The sequence below is a fragment of the Lynx canadensis genome, chromosome B2 (assembly GCF_007474595.2).
Source record: "Lynx canadensis isolate LIC74 chromosome B2, mLynCan4.pri.v2, whole genome shotgun sequence".
NCBI classification, from domain to species: domain Eukaryota; kingdom Metazoa; phylum Chordata; class Mammalia; order Carnivora; family Felidae; genus Lynx; species Lynx canadensis.
This window is the reverse complement of record NC_044307.1, coordinates 122828720-122856672: the sequence shown is the minus strand read 5'-3', so window position 1 is coordinate 122856672 and position 27953 is coordinate 122828720. Positions and strand designations below refer to the sequence as shown.

General features: G+C 37.1%; 1 protein-coding gene across 6 annotated transcripts in view; it reads left to right on the top strand.

The window, feature by feature from the left end:
- AHI1 (Abelson helper integration site 1) overlaps nt 1-27953 on the top strand; it is a 208109-nt gene that overhangs the window by 75089 nt on the left and 105067 nt on the right. For 5 of the 6 annotated variants that reach the window (XM_030316404.1, XM_030316406.1, XM_030316401.1 and 2 more), the window contains 3 exons: nt 1918-2114; nt 5828-5854; nt 20249-20363. In XM_030316404.1, coding sequence (XP_030172264.1) covers nt 1918-2114; nt 5828-5854; nt 20249-20363 — 339 coding nt within the window. Of the gene's footprint in view, nt 1-1917; nt 2115-5827; nt 5855-20248; nt 20364-27953 lie in introns of those variants that run through there. The other variant, XM_030316407.1, reaches the window with a different exon arrangement.

Here is a 27953-nt window from a genome sequence, read left to right as displayed (position 1 = left end):
TCCTTTGTACTGCTTCACTTGCCTTACCATCATCTTAGCTCTGGATAGACGATTCTGTTTATAAAGACAATTTCATTTCTTCCTTTTATACATTCTATCTACGTTTTGGTAGTTCCAAGCAGGAGGGAAAATCCGGTCCCTTTTACTCTTATTTTGGCCAGAGATGGAATTCTCTTACCTTTCCTATGCTTTTTTATTTTTATTATGATAGCCTTATTTTTTTAATTTTAATAGAGACTCTTTAAATGTTCACATAGAAAAATCTGTCCATCTTTTATGTTGACAATTCTTAACATTTTCTGACTCATGCAGTCCTTTGACAAATAATCTGATAAAAGTTACGGATCTGATTTCCATAAACATTTACACATTCGTATTTCTATATGTAACTTCAATAGTCCACAGAAACCCTGGAGGCTGGTCTATTGATTGATTCCCTGTTATGAATCTTGATTGTATCACTTTCTTCTCATGTTATGTTTAGAAAGTCCTTCTATTAAAAATTATATAATTAAGGAAATACTTTTTAAGTGATTACTGTATACTTTTCTCCTTTGTATATACAAACAGGTACTTACAAATTTTTAGATTCCTTTATTTTAAATGATCAAATGAGATAGTGTATATAAACGCATTCTAAACACCATAAAGTACAGTATTCATGCTGTTGTCCTTGTCGTCGTCGTCATCATCAAAAACATTCACTCTTTTGGCCATCTATTCCAGTCTGGGGAAATAAATACAAAGAAAGAATTATTTCAAGAAATAATTTGAACTATGAAAAGTACTTGTTCATACATGGTCTGTAATGAGGGAAAACAAAACATTGTAAATATTTAGTAATAGGAGAATGCATAAATAAATAATAGTGCTTCATTGGATGAGATGTTGTAAAGCATTTAAAAGTGGTAACTACATAGTTATAAAAATACGAAAAATGTTTGTAATTAAATTGAAGAAAATTAAATTTATTCACATTATGGTATCTTGTGTAAAGTGTCCATATGTATAAAGATTAAGAGGGGTATAGAAATATGAAAAGAGTTGTTTTAGGGAGATGGGTTTGCAAATGATTATTTTTATTGTTCTTCCCTTTCCTTTAATTCTATTCTATTATGCCTTTGATTTTTTTAAATATTTTTTTTTATGTTTACTTTTGAGAGCAAGAGAGACAATATGAGTGGGAGAGGGGCAGAGAGAGAGGGAGAAACAGAATCTGAAGCAGGCTCCAGGCTCCGAGCTGTCAGCACAGAGCCTGACGTGGAGCTCAAACTCACGGACCACGAGATCATGACCTGAAGTTGGCCACTCCACCGACTGAGCCACCCAGGCTCCCTAATGCCTTTGATTTTTTATATTACGTTTTCTGTATACATATATTTAAAGTTAGGTTCCGGGGTGCCTGGGTGGCTCAGTTGGTTAGGTGTCCGACTTCGGCTCAGGTCATGATCTCGCGATTTGTGAGTTTGAGCCCCGCGTCGGGCTCTGTGCTGACAGCTCAGAACCTGGAGCCTGCTTCGGATTCTGTCTCGCTCTCTCTCTGCCCCTCCCCTGCTCATGCTCTGTCTCTCTCTGTCTCAAAAATAAATAAAACATAAAAAAAAATTTAAAGTTAGGTTCCCATTCCAACATGTTTTTTACCACACCAAGAGATGACATGGCCTTCAAGCCTGATTTATAATACTGCCTGACATAAATCATCTGTGAAATTATTATTTTTCCTTTTTCATGCTTTTATATTATTGAATAATTCCACAATTTCACATTTTGCCAGTCATGTTGTCTTATTATCACCCAGTTTTTAAAATGTATTATGTAGTTTCTGATCGTTGGTTTAATGCTACAGTCTCATGGCTTAATTATTTCATTGTGCTTTTTCTATGATGACTTTAACTAATTATGGATGTATTTTTTCAGTTGCCCAGCAAGAGGGTGAAATGTTCAAACGCTACAATGGGACATTTCCGTTACCTGGAATACACCAAAGTCAAGATGCTTTATGCACCTGTCCTAAACTGCCTCATCAAGGCTCTTTTCAGATAGATGACTACGTCCACGCTGACAATTCTTCAATGAAGATGCAGCAAGTGAAACAGAGACTCGATTCTGTCACAGTATGTCTGATGATTTTATGCAGTTGAGAAGTTGGAAATTTTAAAACCATTTTGATTCTATTTTACATTGCCATGCCAATGAGTATTAATTCAAAAAAGTAAGTAGGTTACTTAAAAATAGGTTTTCTAATGCTTTTTTGGTTGCCTTCTGGTATTTGTTCTAACATCACCCACTGCAGTAAACAGACTGATATGGGATAGATAAACTATCATGCTTTCCCGACTTGATATTTCTGTAAAGACCAGCCCAAGATCTCTTTTGCTATTTAAAAATGGAAGTGCGTATGTGTGTGCATATGTACAACACACACAAACACAAAAGGCACCAACCTGGGAAATTATTCATGTAAAATATATTAAAGGTACAACCTCCTTAATATGCCAAAGTTTAAATAATAAAGAAAAAAGACTTGAACAAAGAAATGGATAAAATAAATAAGCAGGAACTTCCAAAAAGAATAGATACAGATGTTCCTGAAGCATATTTAAAAGGACTGTTATCTCACTACAAGAAAAGTGCTGTCAAAATCAGGAATGGCCATAAAACTGGAAAATAGGTCATGAAAATGAGGAGGAGGATGCTTAATTAAAAATAGAGTGCTTTTTATTCTGTTCATTATAAATTATTACATTAACTTTCTCAAAGATAACTAATAAAATGTATTGGGAAGCTTAGATATCCTTAAAAATGCTTAATGCTCTTTGAACATAATAGTTCCTTTAGTTAGAATTAGCCTTGAGCTCCTTGAAGACAGGGACTGTGCAGACTTGTTCCTTGTCGTGTTGTCACCTTTTGGCACAGTGCCTGGCACTTAATAAATATAATCCCTTTCTCTCCTCCATTGATAGGAATCTTCACCAGTTTTAACCCAAACATATGAGGAACTGTATTGAGACACCTTTAGTTATGACTATACTTACTTCCTCTCTACTTTTCTTTCTTTAGAAAATTGGAGTTTCAGGTATACCAGAATGCAGGTTTTGTTGGAATATAAGGGAAATATTTTTATTTTTATCAGTATAAATTTTAGAATACGTACTATAAATTAATAAATTTATTTCAAAGTTGTAATTCTGTGTATTTTACCATTTTAATTGAATAATGTATGACGTTCCAGATTTTAAAAGGAAGTATAAATAGATAAATGGAGTTTTAAAAACTAGAGAAAAATGTTTCTTCACTAGGGAAAAAAGTGTCCCTTGTGTAAAATCTTACATGGCAAAATGTCTTCACAGATTTAAGAGCAACTCACTGATCAATAAAAAAACAAGTTTCCTACAATCTGTTATCTTTACACTATAAAACTTAATGTGCTGGAATTACCTTAGCCTTGTAGCTTTTCTTTTGTCATCTTATATAGCTGTCATCTTCAGATAAATGAAAGGACATAAGAACAAAAGAAAGTAGATGTAAAGGAAAAATCAGAAAAATATTTTTTAAGATATGAAATCAAAAGCAAGGGGGAAGTAGATTGATTATTATAAGAGAAAAATTTCTCTTATTTATTTATTTCTTTTAAATTAGAGTATCTGTTTGCATTGGGATTGAGGTAGACCAAGGCTGCCTTTAGAAATGAAAACTTTGTGTATAATGGCTGTGGTTTTTGAAAAGCCCTATTTTTCCCATGTTGAGAGAATGCACCGAACTCTTTCAAATGTCATCTGCAATATATTTTCTTTTGGAATGTAGATAGTATGTATGGGAATTAAAACAAAATGTTCTCTTTATTCCCTTGGCAGCTCTATTTTTATATTTTGCAAGCATTGACTGGATTGTTACCTTTTGTCACAAATCCTTTTTCTTGTTTCTTGTAATTTATTTTGGTAGAGCCCAATTTTTTGTTGTTAGGTTTTTAGTCCATTGAAGACTCTAACAGTGGTCTTCTATAGAGAAGTGTAATAGGGAAGACTTGATTACTTCTATATTATGAGGACTATATTACTAGAGATACTTCTTTCTTTGTAACCACAGTAGGAATTTTTTAAATAAAATATAGTGCAAGCTTAGGGTATGATGTGTGTGTGTATGTGTGTGTGTGTGTGTGTGTGTGTGTGTGTGTGTGTGTGAATTGCATAACCAATCCAGTTCAGCAGGTGTTTACTCATTAATGGATAAAGGAAACAAAAATAGATAATTCTCTGTTCTCCATAGCCTTACCATTTAGTCATTTAGCTCTTTTCTCTTACCTTTAACAGAGTTGACTGTATTTGCAGCTACAGCAATACCTGAAAGGCATACTGCAGCCCAGATAGATCTCTTAGGTAGACAGTATGTTAAGAGCATTGCCAAAAGTCACTCTGTTTTTAAAATTTGATCTTATCAGTGCATCCAAACTTGCTCAGAACCTGGGATACCTACTGGGAGTAATCAGACTTACAAAAAGTTGATTTATGAAGTTAAGAAACTTACTTATAGGGAAAGGTATACCTTTCTAGCTGCCTGAACACTCAAGACCACTCTCACTTTTAAGAATTAATCTGAAGCCCAGGCTAATGATGACAGAGTTGATTATAAGCAGAGTCATAGGAGTAGGGATTAGATAGATTTAAAAATGTTTTATGCCAGCTTTGCAAAAAGGTTAGTTTTCTCTACCTTTTGGGAGATTTCACCTAATAATGATTGATGATAACTAACATCTATTTAATTATGAATGATGACTAACATCATGAATTCCTGTGCTGAGTGCTTTACTTGTTCATTGTATTTAATCCTCAAAAACATCCTATAGTGTGAGTGCTAGTATTATCCCCATTTTACGGAAAGTGAAGTTGAGGCTTACAGAGCTCAAGCAATATCACCAGTGTCGCACAGTTGGCAAGTGCTGGAACTGAGATTCAGTCCAGACAGAATCTCATGCTCCGGCAGTGTCATTTTCTCCTTTTAGTGATCGAATTACTAATACCTTTCAGACATAGTCTCTGTCCCTTAGAAATTTCTGGATAAAAAATTGATACTCCTCTTTTAGTTCTCTTTTTTCCTAAACTCCACATTCATCGTTAGCATTTTTCTCTGTTTCTCGTGTAGTCTGATGATACATGCTGGCTGACCTTAATTGGACTTGGATATTTTTTGTGTCTCCATAGCAGCACATTTTCAAATCATTTATTATAATGTTGACTTTTACTAGTTTCTTTGTCAGAACTGATCTTTTTCTTCCCTTGTCCCATGAATTGTAGGTGGTTCCTTTCTGTAGCTCCTTCAATACTGATAACATACTTTGCCATTTAGTAGTGTTTGTTACTAGATTTCCTCAGAAGTAAATTATTAATATGGATATTATATTTATGGGCATTGTTATTTGTAGAGATAATTATATACAATAATTAATTATGGGTGCGTCTTTGAGACATGTTAGTGCTCTGGTGTAGAATTTTGGCATTTACAAGTTTATTATTACTAGGTTTGTTTATGAAGTTTATTGAGGCCACACGGTTTTCTTGAGGCAGATGTGCGTGGGCTCTCCATGCCTTTTGTTTCAGCAGGTTAGATTTACCAAGAACTCACTGAGTCTCTTTTTTTTTATTTCACACTCTTTCCAGCTCATTGGAAACAATGCAGAGTGACAGCTACAGGGTGATAGACAAAGAGGCTCTCCCAAATGTTGATTTTGGTTATTAAAGGATTAATATCAGAATGTGTTGAAAAGAGTTGATAATTTTATTAAGATAAAATTATGAATATTTCCTTACTTGTTGTATTGTATTTCTTTTAGGAGGTGATACGAGCCTGTACTGCAAAGGTAAGCAGTTTTTATCAGGAGGAAGATAACTTTAAGACCAGAGCTTTCATTGTGATGTACCAGAGAATTGAAATGTACCATTCGGAGTTTTTACTAGAACTTTTACAAAAGCTAGTCAGATGTGTATTTTCCTTATTTGAGCTCAAATCTATCAAAGAATTATATACGGGAATCTGAGACTTTAACAAATACCTTCATATTTTCGAAGATTTAAGAATATTAAGTAATTGGAATGTACTTTCAGTAAAGGGCCAGCAAGGTCATTTGATCCTCTGAGAAAAATATTATACGATACTTAATAGGTAAGAGACACCAGTACAGTTCCAGTGGATGTATGCTGAGTAAACTGTATAAGCCGTGAAATGCATGCAAGCTGCGCGTAAATAACAGTGATACACTGTGTGCTTATAATGCTCTTGATCATTTCCTTATACCAGTGTCTCACACTTCTTTTTCCATTTAGCTGCATAGCAATCCTGACAGGCAAATTAGATATTATTGTTACTCCAATTTTAGAAAGGAGGAAGCTGAGGCTTATTGAAGTTAAGTGATTTGCTCAAGACCCCAAAGTTAGTGGAAAAATAGTAGCATACCTTTTGATTATTAAACAGTTTCAACCAAATTGTATCTAAGATGCTTCCAACACAGCAGCTTTCTTCTTTTTACAAGCAAAGCTATTTTATATGCAATCTCTAACTCCATTGTCAAGAAAATAAATTTTAATTTAAAAGATTTGGAATGGCACCATATGTTTGTCTTTCCCTCTCCTCTGTCCACTCCCCAAATTCAGTTGAATAATTAGACATTCATTGATTTATCAAATGTAATTATATCTATCACAGAGTAAAAGGGTGAGACATTCAGAAGGGAATTAGCATGGTGTTGGTATGTTCAAAGACTGCTTTGTGTCATATCAGTGCAGTGGAAGTATTTTTTTATTCGGTAAACATATACTACCATGTGGCAGGCACTTGGAATACAGAAGTAGGTCCTAGGCTATTGCTGCTTTTCACATGAGGCATCTTATAGAGGAAACGTGAGAAAACACTATACTTACCCCATCACTGAACTGTCCAGTATCAGTGAGGACCCATCACTTTTTTACCTAATTATCGCAAGTCAACAGGATATGGAATATAGACAAGGGGAAGGAAGATGAAGGGAAGAAGAGAACAAGCTATATTCTGACTTGGGCTGCAGATATTCAGGAAACTTGCTCCTGATAGCGGTGATTACTATAGTGATTGTAGCTCCAAGATTACTACCTCTTCTTAAGTATACATAGTATATAAAACCAAAGTAAAAAATAATTTTCTGGCTAGCAATTCAGAGCTTTTTCTCTTTAACAAATAAATATATATACGCTTCTTTTGTTTAAAAAAATTTTTTTTTAATATTTTATTTATTTTTGAGACAGAGAGAGACAGAGCATGAACGGGGGAGGGTCAGAGAGAGAGGGAGACACAGAATCTGAAGCAGGCTCCAGGCTCTGAACTGTCAGCACAGAGCCCGATGCGGGGCTCGAACTCACGGACCGTGAGATCATGACCTGAGCCGAAGTCGGACACTTAACCAACTGAGCCACCCAGGCGCCCCCCCCCTTTTTTTTTTAATATACGCTTCTTTTGTAAAGCTCTCTGAATGTCCAAAAGTCAGGTGATCTGTACATATTTGCCAAAGGTTGAGGCAACTGTCATCTGCTAATCTGGAACCTCTCTGCAGATGAAGGATCGTTATATTCATCTTTGTACCCCAAGTCTTTCACAGAAGTAAATTAAATGCTCATTGAAAATATGATGAGGGGCGCCTGGGTGGCGCAGTCGGTTGAGCGTCCGACTTCAGCCAGGTCACGATCTCGCGGTCCGGGAGTTCGAGCCCCGCGTCAGGCTCTGGGCTGATGGCTCGGAGCCTGGAGCCTGTTTCCGATTCTGTGTCTCCCTCTGTCTCTGCCCCTCCCCCGTTCATGCTCTGTCTCTCTCTGTCCCAAAAATAAATAAAAAACGTTGAAAAAAAAATTAAAAAAAAAAAAAAAAGAAAATATGATGATATATTTGGAAATTAAGTATTTGGAAAGATTAACCTTACTATTGTCTCTAGTTATTCTTTTTTGGTAAGTTTTACTGAGAGGTAATTCACATACCATCATAATTTGCCCTTTTGAAGTATACAGTTACTGGGTTTTACCTTACTCACAGGCTGTGCAAGCATCACTATTACCTGATTTTCAAACTTTTTTATTGCCTCCAAAAAGAAATCATGTTTCTCTTAGCAGTCATTATTTCTATAGGTATATGCACATGCACACACACACACACCCAAACTCCTGGCCACCACTAATATACCTTCTGTCTCTATAGGTTTGCCTGTTCTGAACATTTTATATCAATTGAATCAAAGAATATGTGGTCATTTATAACTGGCTTCTTTCGCTTAGAATAATGTTTTCACAGTTCCTCCATTTGTAGCATGTTTTCAATACTACTTTTTATTGCCAAATAAGATTCTGTTGTACAGATATATTACATTTTGTTTACCCATTCATCAGTTTATAGACTTTTGGATTGTTTCCATTTGGGGGCTATTATGAATAATGCTACTCCAATCATGTGTGTACCAGTTTTTGTTTAGGTGTATGTTTTCATTTCTTGAGACATATAGGAGTGGAATTGTTGGGTGATGTGATAACTCTGCATTTAACATTTTGCACAACTACTAAACTTACCCAAAGTGGCTGCACCATTTTAGAATCCTGTGTGGTAATTCTATATTTAACATTTTGAGGAAATTTTATATTTAACACTTTTCCAAAGTGGCTGTGCCATTTTATATTCCCACCAGGAATGTGTAAGGGTTCCAGTTTCTCCTCATTCTTACCAACACTTGTTATTTTCTGTCTTTCTTAGGATAGCTATCCTAGTTGGTGAGAAGTGGTATCTCGTTGTGGCTTTTGATTTGCATTTCCCTAATGACTAACGACATTGAGCATGTTTGATGTGCCATTTGTATATCTTGCTTAGAGAAGTGTCTGGTCAAATCCTTTGCCCATTTAAAAAAAAAATTGTCTTTTTAATGTGCATTTTTTTTTTTAATTTTTTTTTTCAACGTTTATTTATTTTTTTTGGAACAGAGAGAGACAGAGCATGAACGGGGGAGGGGCAGAGAGAGAGGGAGACACAGAATCAGAAACAGGCTCCAGGCTCTGAGCCATCAGCCCAGAGCCCGACGCGGGGCTCGAACTCACGGACCGCGAGATCGTGACCTGGCTGAAGTCGGACGCTTAACCGACTGCGCCACCCAGGCGTCCCTTAATGTGCATTTTTTTAAGAGTTCTGGATACAAATCTCTTATCAGATAGATGATTTGCATATGTTTTATCCCACTTTGTGAGTTGTCTTTCCACTTTCTTGATGATGGCCTTTAAAGCAAAAAGGTCTTAATTCTTGTGAAGTTCAGTTTATCTATTTTTTCTTTTGTCACTTTGCTTTTGGTATCATATCTAATAAACCATTGCCTAACCCGACACATCAAAGATGTACCTCTTTTTAAGATTTTAATATTTTTAACTCTAACACTTAGTCTGTGATTATCTTCTCTTTTTTTATGTGTATAATGCTATGTGGAGCTATAACTTTATCCCATTGCATGTGGCCACCTGGTTGTCTCTGCACCAGTTGTTGAAAAGGCTGTTCGTGCCCCATTGAGTGGTTTGGGCGCCATTGTCAAAAGTCCTTAGTCTTAAAAGCAAAGTATATTTCTGCAGTTTCTCATTTGTTGCAACCAGGGTAGTAAATTTTGCCAGGTATCTAAGTTTTTTCTTCCTTAAATCCCAGCCAAATTTTTATGTTGTTGAAGATTCATTCCTTTTTTCCATTAACGTGCTTTAGTAAGTATTGTGTGTGTGTGTGTGTGTGTGTGTGTGTGTGCGCGTGTGCGTGTGTGCGCGCGTGCACACACGCACATGTGTGCTTGGGTTAGAACAGTGAATAGGCACATTTTGTCATAGGAAGATAAACAGTAAAAAAAGGAAACAAGGTAATTTCAGACAATAAGTGATGTAACAATAAAAGTAGATCCCCGAGACAGAGAATGCCGGGGGAGTGGGGGACGGCTGCCCTCAAAGTGTGTTCATAAAAGGCCTCTCTGAGAGAAACATTTGACAAGGAGCTAGTCCTGTCCTGGAAAATCCTCATCTGGAAATATAACTGGCAGAAAGAAGAGCACTGTGTGTAAGTAGTAATCATGAGCAAGTAAGGAGAAACGGTGTTTCGTGACGAGGTTGGAGAGGTGATCAGGAGACCATGCATGCCTTTAAAATGCCTGTAAGCATGGTAATGCAGGGGAGGAATAATTTCCCTTCTCTCCTAGGTTCTGTCCTTCTAGGTCTGATGGTTAAGTTGACATAAGAAAGATTAATAAAAGAAAAAAATCTAATTATGCACATATGGGAGCCCCACAAAAAATATGAGACTACAAAGCTGCAGGCAGTTGAGGCTTTTATAAACCATCCTTAGCGTAGGAAAGGGAGTGATAAGGATAGAGGGCTTCAAAGTGGGAAGGCAGCCATTCCCAGGAAAGTGAGAGGAGGAACTGTTAGGCGAAGAAAGCCTGCCCTGCCACGAAGTTAAGTCCCTCCAGTGAAAAAGGTCTCTCTGGGCATAGCTCTCTTCCTAGTAAAGGCCTCCTTTTTAAAGTACATTTCCTAGGGCGCCTGGATGGCTCCTAGTAAAGGCCTCCTTTTTTTTTTTTTTTTTAATTTTTTTTTTTAAGGCCTCCTTTTTAAAGTACATTTCCTGGGGTGCCTGGATGGCTCATTCAGTTAAGCATCTGACTTTGGCCCAGGTCATGATCTCATGGTGTGTGGGTTTGAGTCCCGCATTGGGCTCTGTGCTGACAGCTCAGAACCTGGACCCTGCTTTGGATTCTGTGACTCCCTCTCTCTCTACTCCTCCTCCACTCATGCTCTGTCTCTCTCTCTCTCTCTCTTTCTCTCTCTCAAAAATAAAGAAACATTAAAAAAAAAATTTTAAGTACATTTCCCTCATTGAAGGGTAGCTTCTCTACCTGTTTTCAGAGCTTTTCCAGTGTCTGCAGTTTCTGAAAATAATCCTTATGCCAAAGAAGCATATTTGAGGGTGACATATTCTGCTAAACCTTCAGTAAGGAGTTAGGTGTTGTTTTAATCAGAGAAGCTGTGATGGAGGTATTAAGCTGGGGAGAATGTGAGAATAGATTTTAAAGGGAGTAAGTCTTCAAGCAGATGAGTTAGCTGACTTTCATGGTTGTCTATGAGGAGATGGTACCTGGACTAAGGATGGTGTTAAAAGATAAACTGACACCTATTAAAATTTTTTAGAGTTTATTTGAGCAAAAATTGATTTGAACGGCACAGCGTCAAACTGGACATGGTTAGAAGTGCTCCACTGGCAGGAACTGAGGAAAGACTTTTTATAGAGAAAAGGCTGAAGCAAAGCAAGGAAATTAGAGATTGATGGTAGTTTAAAGCCTAGTTGGCCATTTGTGATTGGTTGTCCTTAGGTTTCAACTTTGTAACCTGGAGGTATTTACTGGCTTAGATTGGGCTTTGCTTCCATAGCCTGTAAGGCCAGGCGCCATGGCATTAGAGCTGCCTGAGACTCATCGCCTCCTGTTTAATTAATTTCACAGTGGCAATAATGAATTTGCAGGCATTGGACAGATTTGCAGTATATTTTGGAAGCAGATTCAACACAGCTCAGCGATGGATTGGATGTGGTGTAAGTGAAGGAAAGAGGAAAGATGGCTTCTGTGTTGCTGCTTGCGGCAATTGTACGGATGCTAGTAGAGCTTTGAATGAGGTGAGGAATGCTGGCGTGGAGGGAGCAGATTTTAGGAGCAGAGTTTTGGATGTGGACGTAGTTGTGTGGTAGGTGTTTGGACTTCTGAGTCTTGAGTTCAGGGAAGAAGTTAGGGCTAAAGTTACATTTATTTAAGCTGTGAGATTGGATGAGATCTCCTGGGGAGAGGTAGCTAAAGATCTGAGGCACGGGTCCAGGAGAAGCGTATGTCAGAGAAGCCTAGAGGAGAGTATTCCAAGGAAGAGAGGTGCTAAACTATCACGTGTGACTGAGAGAATGAGCAAAATGAGGATAGAACATTGAGGATTGTATTTGGCTGGATGGTATCCTTTGGTTACCTTGATGGAAACTGTTTCAGTAAGTGGCAGAGACAAACGCACAATTGAAGCGAGTTGAGGACAGAATAGAAGTCCATAAATTTTGACTGGGAAGCAGAGAAACAGGAGCTGAGGAGGAGTCATCAGTGGACAACATCAAAGCATATTTATTTGCTGATTGGAATAATTCAGCAGTGATGGAGAAGTGGGTACTGTACCACAGAGGTGGTCATTGCTGCCCTCAAGTCCTTGAAAAAGTGAGAGGGGATGTAATCCTGAATACTAGTGGAGGAGCTGGCCTTAAGAGAAGGGATTTTTCATCCCGTCTGATAGGCCAGTAGGTGGAAACTGGGTAGATGCTTGGATACAAATTTGATGATGGGAGGTTGTAAGAGTGCTCATCTGATTGCTCCAAGATAGGAAATGGTATTAGAAGTCTTGCATTGCTCTGAATTGTGATAGCCCTAAAATATCAGTGTATGAGTTTGCAACTTACGGATTTCCTTGCTCTTTTCCTTGGCTTAGAGTTGGATTGAAGCACATCAGAAATGGTATTGCCTGGAGTCTGTGTCCATTCAGCTCTGTGTTATTCCTCACAAATGGAACTAAATCTGTTTTTCTCCTGTTTCCGGACATAATTATATCATACCTGGCATGTGTTAGAAATGGGCCTATTCTTCCTTAAATTATAATTAATTTTGGCTGTCTTTTCCAGAATGAAATTATGAATTCCCTCAGAGAGAAACAACTCTCTTTCTGCCTTCTCCCCTTCCTTCCTTCCTTCCTTCCTTCCTTCCTTCCTTCCTTCCTTCCTTCCTTCCTTCCTAACTTCTTCCCCCTCCTCCTTGTTCTCCCTCCCTTCTTTCCTTCTTTTTCAGCTTCACATAGTACTGCCTCCACCTCTAATGTTACATTTCTGAATCTCCACACTCCTTTGTGAGCTTCTCAAAGCTATTTGTTTGTTTTTTAAATTAGTAATATCACCTGTCCTAGATGAATATAAATGCAGCCAAGCTGAAGTTCATTGAATTATGTTTAGTAGAATAATGTAAAGGTAAGGTCATAATTAAATTATAATCTAATATATCATAGAACATAGTATTCACTAAAAAATAAAAAGGTTTAAAAAACGGAGAATCCAGAGATGATGATTTTTATAAATCTCCTAAAAAAAAGTTTGGATATTTTCATCATGAAGAGATAAAAATTAAGTTGAGATTTTAATAGAATAGTTGTTTACGCTTATTTGGAGAGTTTCTTTCTCAATGGTTTGTTTTTAATGCTTAAAATTATTCCTTCATGGCATTCCAAAACTTGAGAAAAGCAAATTAAGTGTTGTTATTTTGACAGTATTTGGGAGACTGGCCTGACTGTAGGAGTGGTACAGGCCAAAATAGGCCACTAAAAGAAATTATGTAATTTTATTCCTGAAAGTTTTAGAAAACAAGAAAAACCCTTTGGTTTACGAAAAGCCAGTTTTCCTCCCATGTGTCTCCTTTACTCTCACTCTACCACCAACCTTCACAACACTTCTGGTACCAGATGGGCTGTGGTTTTTTTTCCCACACCAAGCAGTTCTCTGCGATACAGGATGTCCTACACTATAACTCAGTTGTGACATTGTCCACCTGAGGAGAGCGGCAGATCAGATTCCACAGGTTTAAGGACTCAGTCCCACAAGACTTCACGTGCCACCACACCTCTGACATTTCAGGTGCCAGTGTGGGTCCACATTGTTACCTGTGTTTCTGACCAATCAGCTGTAAATTGGAGGGTCCCGGGCCAATTTCCTCAGGTTCAGTTAATTCCCTGGAGCAGCTAAGAACTCAGAAAAACAATTTACTCGTTACTGTTTGCCAGTTTATTATAAAAGGATGAAGGATACAGGTGAACATCCAGATGGAAGAGATGCAGAGGGCAAGGTGTGTGGGGAGGGCCCGGAGCTTCCATGATCTCTCAGGCACAGCACTCCCCGCACGTCCATGTGATCACCAACCTGGAAGCTATCTGAACCCCATACTCTTGGCATTTTTATGGAGGTTTCTTCAGGTAGGCATGATCAGTTACAATTCCATTTCTAGCCCCTCTCCCCTCCCTGGAAAATGGAGGGGGGGGGGGCATGGGCTAAAAATTCCAAGCTTCTAATCATGGCTTGATCTTTCTGGAGACCAGCCCTCATCCCAGAGAACACCAAAAGTGACTTCATTAGAACAAAAGACATTTCTGTCTCCCAGGAAATTCCAAGGTATATAGGAGCTCAGTGTCTGGAACCAGAGTCAAAGACCAAGTATTAGAACAAAAGATCCTCCTAGTACTTTTATCACTTAGGAAATTACAGGAGCTCTGTGCCAGGAACTGCAGCCAGAAACCAATATTTTTTTTTCTGTTACTTCACATACCTATTTCTAGATTTAAATTGAGTATTAAACCATGAAATTTAATGTATTTTTTACTTTTAAGGCTTTCATTCTACCAATTTTTATCATTAAAAGGTTACATTTGAGAAGTCTTGAACACAGTTACCACCTTAGCTTTGGGTAGGTTTTTAAACATGCACTGCTTTCACATTTATATTACTTCATTTGACTTCTGTGCAATTCTTATTAGTTTTATAGGAGTTATTTATTAAAGAAAGATGAACAAAAACTGGTTCTTACCCTCAGGAAGATTACAGTCAGTTGGATAGTAATTAACCAAATAATTAAGCACACCAAAGTGTTACCACTGCTGTGATAATACAGCATGATAATAAGATACGAGACATGGTGGGGAGACAAGGGAGGGAGAGGTAAGTTCTCCTGGGAGAATCTGAAAGGCTTTTCACACATGATATAATACTCGAGCTAAAGCTTGAAAAAGGAGTTGACATCCATCAGGAAAGTGGAGGCAAAAGAAAGCCCATTCCTGGAAATGGAACGGTATGAGCTAAGTGACAGGGACATGAAACAACTTGGCATGTGTGCAGAGTTATACACAGTTTGTCTTAGCCAACGTAGGAAAAGGAGTGATAAGGTTGAGGAACTAGGTAATTATTAGAATAGAAAGCTTTGTATGCCAGGATGAGAATTATGGACATTATCTAGTGGAACAACTGATGATAGGTTTTAACCAGAAATGTTAGTCAGTAAAATTAGCATTTCAGAAAGATTATCTTGTTAGTAGTATAGAAGAAGAATTAGAGATACAGGAGATAGGGAGACAAAGCAGGAGACTATTGCAGTACTTTGCAAGCAGAGAAAAAGGCCTGAACCAGAGCCCTGACTGGAGACAAAGAGTGGGGTCAGATGTCCAAGCATCTAATTGACCTAGTGACCAACTCTGTGGAGTGCGAGATGGTCGTGTAGGATGATGTCCACCCTTGTGTCTGAGGCAACTAAGTGGATAGCAGTAGCTTTCCCTGAGACAGTAAATAATGGAGGGAGTTAGTTTAGCTTTGAACTTAACGTGTTTGAAAGAGTTTTGGATTTCAGAAACGTCGGCATAGAAGGCAGATGAAGTGATGAAAACAAATATTACTGCCTAGGGTGACCTTGTGGTGTGAGGGAAGAAGAGGGCCCAGTGCGTCTAACAGGCAACCCTGATAAGCAGTGGTGGCAGGATAGCCCACAGAAAACAGTTTTCCAGAAACAGAGGAGAGTGACTGGCAGTGTTAGAGATCTCAGAGGCTTAAGTGAATCTGCTAAATCGGCCCAGTTGAAGTCTTGGGTGACTTTAACTTCAGATTTAGTCTTCTGGTAGAGAAAAGCTTCATTGTGCTTGGTTGAGATTGAATGGTTGAATTATATGGATAGCAGTTATGTGCTATTTTTCATGGAGTTTGGCTTTCAGTGAAGCTTGAGAATTTTTCATTTTTTGCTATTTGTTTCTAGACTGAAGTAGAAAGATCTATGCTTTTTTTACTATAGGGAAACAGCCAGTGGAGAATTTGAAAGTAGAATTTGGAAGAGCTTGAAGTATCCCCAAGGGAGAGGCACCAGGGTGGTTCAGTCAGTTAAGCATCGGACTCTTGATTTCAGCTCAGGTCATGATCTCGAGGTTCTTAAGATCGAGCCCTGTGTTGGGCTCCACGCTGTTAGGGTGGATTGCGATTCTCTCTCCCTCTCTCTGCTACCACGCACGCACTCTCTCACTCTCTACCAAAATAAATAAACTTTAAAAAAAGGTATCCCCAAGGGAACAGATGGAGGGATTAATGTTCAACAGAGGGGCACTAGATGAAAAGAGGTGAAGGTGGATGTAAGAGCTGTATTCTTTGAGAGGTTTGAAAATGAGGGTTTCAGAGACTTGAAGACCAAATTTTCTCTGTGAAGTAAGGAAATACACTGAGAAAGGAGGTAAAGTTTGGAGAAAGCCAAAGACATTGAGATAAATTGACTTTGACTAAGACATGTTGGATAAATGGTTTGAACCAGCACTACATCTTAAGTTTTAAGCTTTGCATGGAGGAATCATATCAGTTATTTTTGAACTACCAGTCCTTGGTGTGTGTGTGTGTGTGTGTGTGTGTGTGTGTGTGTGTGTGTGTATCAGAAGTTCAAAAAAATCTTGATTAAATACTGCAAAATAAAACTTCGTTATGACTGATTCAAATTTGAATTCTGGTTTTAGTTCATGTAGCAGTGATGAACTGATTTGGGGGGAGACTTCCTGGCACCTTACCCTACTGTAGAAATTTCTCTTCTGCACGAACAGTGTTTCTTCCTGATCCCTCACTTTACTGTGGTAGCTTATATGGAAAATACCTAGGGACCTAGAGCTCATGTTTGAATTTCTCTTTATGACACCACAGGCTACTCATTTGTTAGGTTTTACTAACCTAGAAATCACAGGAACTTAAGCTGCTTTAGTTTATCATATGAGAATGTTAAGATACCTGACTGACTTCAGTTGCCTCGAGTCTCATTGTGGCTCAGGTTTTCTCTTTCACTTGTTCTTTAATATTGGGATTCTAATATTTATAACAGACATTCAGTTTGCAACAGAACATTTCCTGGGTATTGGGCTTTTTTTTTGCAACCAGAACTGTCTTCAAATGAAAGTATTATCTGCATTGTTGTTCCAGTGTAATGGAAAAAAATAGCCTTTTGGAGGAAGGAGGGGACACATTTGCAAACATAAATGTATAGACCATATTATCATCTTTCAAGTTACAATTTAAAAGCAATTTGAAGTATCTCCACAACTTGAAATTTTAAAAACAATTCTACTTCATGTGTATGTACCATATAATCTAAAATCAGCTAAAATGATGAGGTCTGTAAATACATATGAAAATGAGTGTTATGTATCTCCCAAAGGTTTCATAGTTTAACTAATCACTAAACAAGAAACTAATTGTTAGCTTGTTCAGTGTTGTGCACTCAATTTGAGGTCAGGGTAATGACTTTTTTAATATGAAAATTAACCTCCTCCTACAGAATTAGTATTTGCATATTTTGCCCAAAGCTGCTTATGTTCAGAAAGAGTAAGCAAAAGCATTTTTGTGATTAACTTGGCCGAAGTTCAGGTGATATGTTTTCTTTTTTACTATTAAGAATTTCATTAAATTTTTATGTTTTTAGTTCTCCCCAATTTGGAGTATTAAACTGACTTTGGCAGACTGTGGTTTTTGCATGAAGCAAGCAGAAAAGTGTGTTGTGAAAAGAGGGTAGATTTGTGTAGGGTAGACTATCTTAGCCAACCTTTCTGTTGTTGTAAAACTATTAAGCAACTCTTTTCCACAGCATATATTTCAAAAATAGATATTGCTTCACTCTAGTTAATGGTTATTATTCTTTTTCTCCCCTTAGGTAAAGTAGTGAATATGTATAGGCTAGCTTTGAAAATACTTGGAGTGCGAATTTCAAGTCACTATAATAATTAACACCTATCCAAAGTCTTGAAATCTGCTGTATGTTGCTACTTACCACCTCATAGGTATTAGATAGTCCCTAAAGAAATGTTTTGAGAAAGAACAGAATTTTTAAAATGCCTAGGAAGAATATGTGAAGTCTCTGTTTGAGCAGAGACATTGAAGTATCCTATTCTAGCTTCCCCGGTGTTCTTTTTGGTTTTAGCACAAGTAAATATTTGAAGAGGAAGACTAAAAAAGCCTGTAGTATGGCGTGTGTGTGTGTGTGTGTGTGTGTGCGCGTGTGCACGCGCACACGTGTGTGTGTGTGTGTGTGTGTGTGTGTCCCCAGCATACACTTGTTCCTTTGGACCAGATTTCAAAATGCATTGTTTGACATGTAGGAAAAAACTTTATAAGAACACAGAAGTAAAACTGAAAATGATTCTAAAAAGAGAAGTGGATTAAATAGTTAAGTGATAAATATATATCATGTGTATAATATTTCCATGTAAAAGCATAGCACTATGAAAAATTTACTGTATCATTATACTGAATTACATATTCCTAATTACTCTTACTTCTAGTGATGTTAATAATAATAACTAATATTTCTATGGCACTTTATATTTGTATAGCACTTTATGGCTTCCCTTTGCCAACATACTCTATTTCATATATTTTTTATTTAATATGTTATCCAGTGCTTTATGTTTTGCATACATAAATAGCACTTTATAATACCAATTCATCTTTATTGTTCCTCCAGCACATTCCCAATGAAGCATGCATACTATTTTTATTATCTTCACTTAAAGATGGAAATAAAACTCAAAAATGTGAGATGATTTCGTTGACACTTTAGGTATTGTATTGATGTAAATAGTCACCATTAATGTTGCTCAACGTTTAATCATGGCTCCTGATAGAATTTTTAAAGCTGGATAATTTTTTTTTTTAGCACTGATGCGGTATTTGACCCTATTTTGAAAAATATTTTTGTTTTTTATAAAATGACATCATAACAGTTTACAAACTTTAGAGCTATACTATTATATGGTATAATATATAATTTTTTTTTTTTACCAAATATGTAAAAGCCCTTTGCTTTAGAAGAAAAGTTTGATACACCATTTACTATCACTATTTGAAAGAAGAGAAGCATTTACAAACATTATATGAATGATGAGTCAGATAAAGGACATGCAGGAACCACAATCTACTGCTATGTAGAACATCAAAAGGGAATTTTTTAATATTAGTACAGTAGTTGTCCTCTGATTATTTTTTGAAAAGAGCAAGGGACGGCAACTATTTTCATATATTAGTATTTATATGCCATAAACTATCATTTAACAGTTTGGCAATTCACAGATTATATTTTACAATAAATTAGAAATTCAAACTTTAAAAATTTTCAGAATTAGATCACATTTTATCATGATTTCTGAAAATGAAGTTATTTCAAAAAATAATAAAGGTATAATTTATTAATAACCAACAAGAGACTAGATCATTGCTGAAATTAATTACAAGTTGCAAGATAAATTTACTAATATACATTTAACACATTTGGTGACCTGTTCTTTATTTTCCTGCATAAGCTATTATTATCATGTACTTGTTACAGGTTTCATTTCTAGAAGACCGTTGTATTCAGACAGTGGAAACTATTCCACTTGGCAGGTTAGGTTACAGCTGTGTTACCTGTGTCACCGTGATGTATGAAAACGTGAATATTAGAGGTGTTTTCTGTACAGTCTCTGAAAAGGAAGTACCTGCTGTTTCACAGAATGTTAAAGAAGTGTGGCTGTAAAACATTCTAACTTTCTTAATTGAAAATTAAGGGGGCAGGTCATTTTTAATTTTTGCATGTCTTTGCATAACTTTTAAGACCACTCTTTTATTGGGGCGCCTGGGGGGCTCAGTCAGTTGAGCGTCCGACTTCGGCTCAGGTCATTATCTCACAGTCTGTGAGTTCGAGCCCCACGTTGGGCTCTGTGCTGACAGCTTGGAGCCTGGAGCCTGCTTCAGATTCTGTGTCTCCCTCTCTCTCTGGCCCCTGACCCACTTGCGTTCTGTCTCTGTCTCAAAAATAAGTAAACATTAAAAAAAATTTTTTTAAATAAATAAAAAAAAGACCACTCTGTTATTAATAATGTCAATTCCATGATAAGCACATTTGTTTTAGTAAGGCAGATTTACTTTATAGTTCTGCTTTCATTTCCACTGTATTCCTTTCTTGATAAAAACTACTCTGTAAACTTTAAAAACTAAGCGTATAAATCGTTACCACTTGTTTTGACCTACCATGTGTCCTGGTTTGCATTGTAAGCAAACATTTCTCATCCAGTTTTTGCATCAGTAACCCAGGAAATTACACTTTGGTTCTGATTTGCCTTTCCTATTACAGGTCAACAAAAATCTCTCGTTTACTTCAATGCCAGCCTCCTCACAGCCGTCTAAGGTAAAGCAGGCAGACATGCTGGCCGCTCATCAGATTCATCAGTTTGGTTTCACTCAGACCGGTGAGCCCCTTTTCTTATTTTGAGTACTCTTTTAAATGTTCAGATACTGTTTTTTTAGAAGATGTCATTTATTTCACTTGAGAACTGTAGCTCATAGCATTGTAATGGTCAGTTCTCATATTTGAGTTATGTTCTGGCATTTTTTTTTCTTTAAAATCACTGAAGTCATTTCAAAAGCAAATTTGAACCTGGTAAATTTAAATTTTTTTTTTTCAACGTTTATTTATTTTTGGGACAGAGAGAGACAGAGCATGAACGGGGGAGGGGCAGAGAGAGAGGGAGACACAGAATCGGAAACAGGCTCCAGGCTCCAAGCCATCAGCCCAGAGCCTGACGCGGGGCTCGAACTCACGGACCGCGAGATCGTGACCTGGCTGAAGTCGGACGCTTAACCGACTGCGCCACCCAGGCGCCCCTGAACCTGGTAAATTTAATAGTAGATAGCTCTCAAGCTCTATTTTGTTGAACAGAAAATAATTTTAAAGTAGCAAAACATGCATTTTAAACATGTGTAATATTAAATCTGATTCAGTTTCCCTTGGATAAAAGAACCATAGTTGATGGATAATCCCATTTTATAATTTCAAGGAAAGCCAAGGTAGAATACATTTGGGAAGAAATAGGATATAGAAATCTACATTAAGTCACTGAGTTGAATCGAACTGTACAGTTGCAAATTTTTAGGCGAATGTTTTAAATTTATTTGAATAATATTTTCAAAGGATGTCAACGAAAAAGCATCAAGGTGAGAAATGTGTATTTTGGGTAATGAAAGAGGACTATTTCTGTTTGTTAGGCTGTATGTTATGACAGTGTATTTTCTATTGAATTCTTTTAGAAAGATGAGACAGCTGGGAATAACAAAATGATTATCTTTGACAAAGAGATTATAATAAGAAACTTGAGCTTGAAAAGATTAACATTATTTACAAATCCAGGGACAATACTACTTTTCTACTTTAAAAGTATTTGGAGTTTACATATACAAGCTGTTTTAATATAGTTGCATTTTAATATTGCTGTATAAGTTACACATTACAGTGTGAACATACTTAAATTAACAGTTCTTATATTCAGTCCTGGCTGTGCCTTTTATTATTCTTATTATATGAGAACTTTAAATCTTCATTTGAAAAGTGGAAGTGATGTTTACATTGGATATTGTTGAACTTCAAATCACATAGCACATATGAAAACACTTTGTAAGCATAGGTACCATATGAATATAACATACTTATTAACATGATGAATGTATATACACTAGCTGTGAAAATACTTTCAATTCTCATTGCAAATCACTATAATAATTAAGTTATCTCAAACCTTAGAAATTTTAAATTTCTAGTGTTTTAGATGTGTGCCAGAAGTTGGAACAATGGCATTAGTAATTTTTAGGCACAATAAAGGGCACACTGTGTGCCACCCCTTTAGACTCTTAATCCCTACACCCTAAGTAGATACTTAGTTTGCCCTCAAATCAGGTCATTTTATTTATTTATTTTTTTTTTAATTTTTTTTTCAACGTTTATTTATTTTTGGGACAGAGAGAGACAGAGCATGAACGGGGGAGGGGCAGAGAGAGAGGGAGACACAGAATCGGAAACAGGCTCCAGGCTCTGAGCCGTCAGCCCAGAGCCCGACGCGGGGCTGGAACTCACGGACCGCGAGATTGTGACCTGGCTGAAGTCGGACGCTTAACCGACTGCGCCACCCAGGCGCCCCTCAAATCAGGTCATTTTAATGACTAGGAAAGAAAGAACCTATCTCTACCACTTGATTCCTGTCATCCGGATGCTTCAGGATCAAATCTGGTTGAGTTAATATATTGATTAAAACTCATTCAAGTAGTGTCAGCCAAAAAGTGAAGATGATAGATGAAGAATTCTTCCCTTTTCCATAAAGGGAAAAATAGGGATAGATAGGAAGCCTTTTGAAATGGGAAGAGGGATTGCCACTGAGACAAATAAAGGAAAAAGGAAAGCCAGATATGATAAAGGCCAGTCTTTCAGACTTCACCATTATACATAGGATTTGGTCCATTTACCTTCAGCTTTCCATGGCCTTGAGTGTAGCATTTGTATCATGCATCTCTCTGTGTATACACTATCTTAGAAGCATTACCATTAAACCATATGATAGATGGTAACACTGCTTCACTTGATTCAGTTATTAATATGCCTGACCTCATTTTAAGGCATAGCCTTCCTATAAAATTTGTTGAGATATCAATGTATGGAAAAATTATAAAAGCATTGCAAAATGGCCAAATTAATCCATTTCATTCATTCAGAAGCCTATCTGTGGGAAAAAAACTATGCAGTAGGAAACAGGTGAACTAGTTTCTACATCTGGCTCCATTTCTAAATGACTGTAGAATCCCAAGAAATTTTTTCAGGCCTGTTTTCTCATCCCTACAGATAAATGAGGGCTCTGAATTTAAAGAGTTTCTGTCTTAAAAATTCTATGATTCTGTCCTGTATTCAAATGAGCCTTAAAAAGGGATAGTTAAGTGTTCCCCACTGTACAGAAAAACCATTAGAATCTAAAATATAAGACTACAAAAACAAATGTAAATAGAATGTTTAAAAATAAAAATCTTACTTGAAAACCTCTGTAAATATTCAGTCATATCTGTAGACATTTGGCTTTGTACAGTATAAAGAAAAGCTCCTTAACACAGAGCTAATCAGGATGGGCCCTCTAGCCCTCATGCTAGGAGGCTGAAGAGCACAGGTTGGTTTGATTTACGTTCTATATGAGTTTCTATGCTGGAAGGCTAGACTCCAAAGCAGGTTTATGGTCTGTAGTAATTTCTGTTAACTCTTATTCAGGGTAAGTTCTATGTAATGGAGACTGCTAGAAAAGTAACTTTTTCTTCTTTGATTTGCATTCCTCGGAGTTTCTAGAACAGTGCCTTTTTTCATTCTACAATCATTGTAAGTGGCTCCATTGTTGAAGATCCTTTCTTAAATGGACTAAGTATTATAGTCTCCACTCTCAAGCAGCTTACAGTCTGATTGGAGACAGTAGTGAGTGTGGACCAAATTAGGTCAGCATTGGATAGATTATAAAATCACAGTGTAAGCAAAGCAGGACTGGAATAGAGACGGACCGAGCAGCTAAGAGTTTTCTCAGATTTTTCTATGTCCAAATAGAATTTATGCCACAAACCCCGCCTTCCACCTCCACTTTCCCTCCTGCACACATACCGAGGCTTCCCAATCCCAGCGCTCCAGCCACATTCACCTAGTTGTTAGGTGAAACTAGGAGTAAATTTTTAGTTATCTTTTTTCCCACCACTTCCTACACCTCCACCCTTGTTTCTTAGCTTATTCTCCCTAAAGCGTTGTGATTCTTTGAAAAATGAATTGGAAAAAAAAAATGAATTGGAGCATGTTACTTTCCTGCTTAAAGCTCTTAAATGGCTTCCTATCACAATTAGAATGATTCCCAGAGTTCCCACCCTGTCTTATGAAACCTTTCAGAATCATGCCCGTCTTCATGTTGGCCTCCTTAACAGCTGGGGGTTAAGGGACCATGCCAAGAGAGCCAAGAAGCGGGTAACCAGACCTTTGCTTTAAAGACAGCTTTGCTTGGCTAGGGGGGTTGACTCTTAGCTGGAAGAAATGCTCAGGTGAATGTACTTAAGAAGAACTGAGTCTGTGAAGGTAGGTGGGGGTCAAATTGTGTCCTACTGAAGAGTTCATATTTTATTTTCTAGGTAAAATAGAGCTGTCCAAAATGTGTTTTTATTTTTTTTTTAATTTTTTTTTCAACGTTTTTTATTTATTTTTGGGACAGAGAGAGACAGAGCATGAACGGGGGAGGGGCAGAGAGAGAGGGAGACACAGAATCGGAAACAGGCTCCAGGCTCCGAGCTATCAGCCCAGAGCCTGACGCGGGGCTCGAACTCACGGACCGCGAGATCGTGACCTGGCTGAAGTCGGAAGCTTAACCGACTGCGCCACCCAGGCATCCCCAAAATGTATTTTTAAAAAATACGTCTGGTAACTGAGTGAAGAATGGGTTAGACAGGAAAAAAGCTGGATACAACTCTTATGAGATCCTTGTTTCAAGAAGTATTCATTAGGCTATTACTCTAGGTTCTTAGTTACAAAGGAATAAATCAGCTAATTCTATTAATCCTGTTAAAATTAAAACTATAAATCCCCCCAAAAAATCTCTTCCCGAGTAACTTTGTTTAAGAATGAAAATTTTATAATTTTGTCAGTTACACTTTAATAAAGCTGGAGGGAACAAAACAAAAATGTAATCTTAACATTTTAGGTTAAATTGAAGGTTATAGCTCATCATGCCTCACCATGTAGAGGACATGTTATACTGCATCTCAAAACTGTTTCCATACTTCTTTAGTATATAATGAAGAAAATCTCTAAAACAATAAGAGTAACTTGTGTTTATAAAAAAAAAATTGTGAAGTGCTTTCATATACATTCTCATTTGATCTTTGATAAAACTTTCTTGGAAGTAGGGTAAACATTAAAATCATAGGGCATGAAATCCTTCTAGAGCATCTAGGACGTTAAAACTTTGGCTGCTCAGCCCTTTACAGTGAAAGGGAGAGGCAGAGAGGCTGGCTTGACAGAGTCCATGTAGCTGGTAGTGTCTTAAAACAGTATCTCCTCGCTCCTAGCTCCGTCCCTCTCATACTACCGTACCAAACTGCCTACTCCTAGAGGAAGGCACGAGTGTAGGAGGTGGAGTGGACTGCCTTCTCGATTCTGTCCGTGAGGCTGGCCCTGGAGCCACTCCTTCATTCCTGGTCCATTGACCTCCCACTCTGCCACGTGGTCCCTCTGGCTGCAGGTGTTCTCTTTTGTTACCAGCTTTGGAGGTCTGTGATCTACTGTAGAGTAATAATCTGAACAGTACTAACTCTGTGCTAAAGCTGAGGTGAAATGAAGGTATTTCCTAAGGATTAAAGAACTTCTACTTTGCTTTGACCTTTAAATATAATTCTGTGTTTGCTAGTTGTTAGATTTTTTTTAAGGTTTAGTTTCAGCGATACTGTGGTATTTAAGTGTGCAGTCAAATCAGCAGGTTGTCTGCAGAGAAATTTTGTTCTGTGATAGTTTGTCTCAATCCCAGATCCCATTCAGCCATCTCAAGAGTACTTATTATGGAAGTAAATTTTAAAATGTGGATTATTTAGTAAAAAATAGAATTAATTACTGTTATGGGCAGCAGAAATTAGCAGCAAGTGCTCATTCTACTGGCAGTGGGATAGGTGGTGTATCATCTTTTCATGTTTATATTTGAAGGGCAGCATGCTTCATTTTTATGTATTTAGTGTATCTTTTTTTAAGTGTATTTATCTTGAGATAGAGAATACGAGCTTGTGTTGGGGAGGGACAGAGAGAGTGGGAGAGAAAGAATCTCAAGAAGCAGGCTCCACACTGTCAGCACAGAGCCTGATGTGGGGCTCAGACTCACGAACCATGAGATCATGACCCAAGGCAAAATCAAGAGTCGGATGCTCAACCTACTGAGCCACCCAGGCACCCCTTATTAGTGTATCTTTTCACAGCATTGCTTTAAGTTAAATTTATTTCATATTCAATAGGTAAGTTGAGTCATACAAAATAGGACATTTTTTAATGTGTTTATTAATATATCTCTTTTCATTGTAGACTTGGAGTTTGATAGGGAAGACCGTGTGACATGGTTTTTAAAAACAATCAATAATAGCTCTGTCTTCTCCATATTTTGGCTGCACTTTCCAATAGCCCATATAAACATATATTAAACTTTACAAACAACCATTTAATCTAAGTTTTTATCATATCCTAAACAGGCAAAGTATCTGATTTAGACATAATCATAAACTGATTCAGATGGCTGCAGTATTGGTTAAGAGATACCAAGTTAACTTTTGTGCATCTACATGTTTAATATTTGAAGAACTGGGTTTTTTCCATTGATTTTGCATGCCTTTGACAAGTAGACACTTATTCCCTTGACCAGCTCTTAAAATTAGGAGCCACTTTCCAGTTAAAATTAATTTTTATTCTTTTCAAGATTTCAGTATTTCTTAAGGTTTTAATTATTTGCAGAAAAATGCAAAACTTATAATACCACTGAAATTTAAAATGAGTCCTGGACCCTAGTTTCACCAGAGATTCTGTAATATCATTATATAACCCATCATAGAAGGTAGATTACATCCAAGTTGGAAACATGACACTTGTATTTCAGAGGAAGGGAAAGAAAACATGTTGGCAAAAATCGGGAGTTACAATGACTCTGAGTAAACACAGCTGATGGTAGAAGGGGGTTTCCATTTTAAGGAAGGTAAAATGAGCTTCAAAGAACTCTCTCATGTTATCAGAATTGGCAGTTTTCTCATAGTATTACTTAATGAACTTTAAAGTGTTAATTGAAAGCATGTTTTATTGAATTCTGATAACAGACTTCCAGAATTCCAAGATTGCGATTTGGGTGGTGGGACAGGTGACAGGAATGAATTTGCCATCACAGATAAAGATGTCTGCAGAATTAACTGATTTTCTATAGACACATGTCCTTAAATGTGCTTTATGGTACTAAAAAGAATCAAAAATATTTTTATTATGCAACGTTTTTTTTTTAATTTTTTTACGTTTATTTATTTTTGAAAGAGAGAGAGCAAGCACGAGCGGGGTAGGGGTAGAGAGAGGAGAGAGAATTCCAAGCAGGCTCCATGCTGTCAGTGAAGAGCCTGATGTGGGGCTCAAGCTAATGAACTATGAGATCATGACCTGAGCCAAAATTAAAGAGTTAGCTGCTTAACCGACTGGGCTCTCCAGGCACCCCTATTATGCAGTTTTTAAAAGCAAGAGTTTGTTTTCCAAAACAACCAGTTTTCTAAATTCAGTACATGTGCCTTATGGTGCAAAAAGCACTGCACTAGAGCTGGGGTCAGAAGGCCAGGGGAGCTGGGCCCAAGCCCTAATTGTGCCACTGCCCAGCTGTTTTCTTGGGTAACTGCCTTTATCTCTCCAGGTGTATTGTCTCTGTTTTCTACTTCATTGTGAGGATCAGAAAAATATTTTTAATACTTTGAAATCCATAAGAAATTGTAAGAATAAACAATATGAGATTTTATAGGAGATTCTTCTGATTTTTTGTTTGTTTGTTTGTTTGGAATCATACAATCTGTATTGTGGCCAAAGGAATGGAGGAAATCTTATTTCAAGACATGTTTTAATAAAATATGATAAGTGATGATTATAGAAAAAAAAGAACACATCAGAGAGGCAAATAATGGTTGTAGAATTTTTAGAAGCATGCCAAAAAAGACATTAAGATGAAGTAATTTTAAGAAGAAAGTTTTCAAACGAGCGTCTCAAACTTAAATAATCCACTGGAATCCACTTAACTTTGAAACTTTGGTTTTCCCCATAAGTACGAGTCAACACAAAACCCTGGAGGTGTGGGACTATGTTCATATTTGGATTTTTCTGGACACTGAGCAAATGACCTTGATTTCATGAATATTTTTTCTTTAACAAGTCACTATTTTATATTTCCCTACCACAAAGAATGAGATTTTATTTGTTAGATTTTTTTTGTTGTTGCTTGTAATTGGAA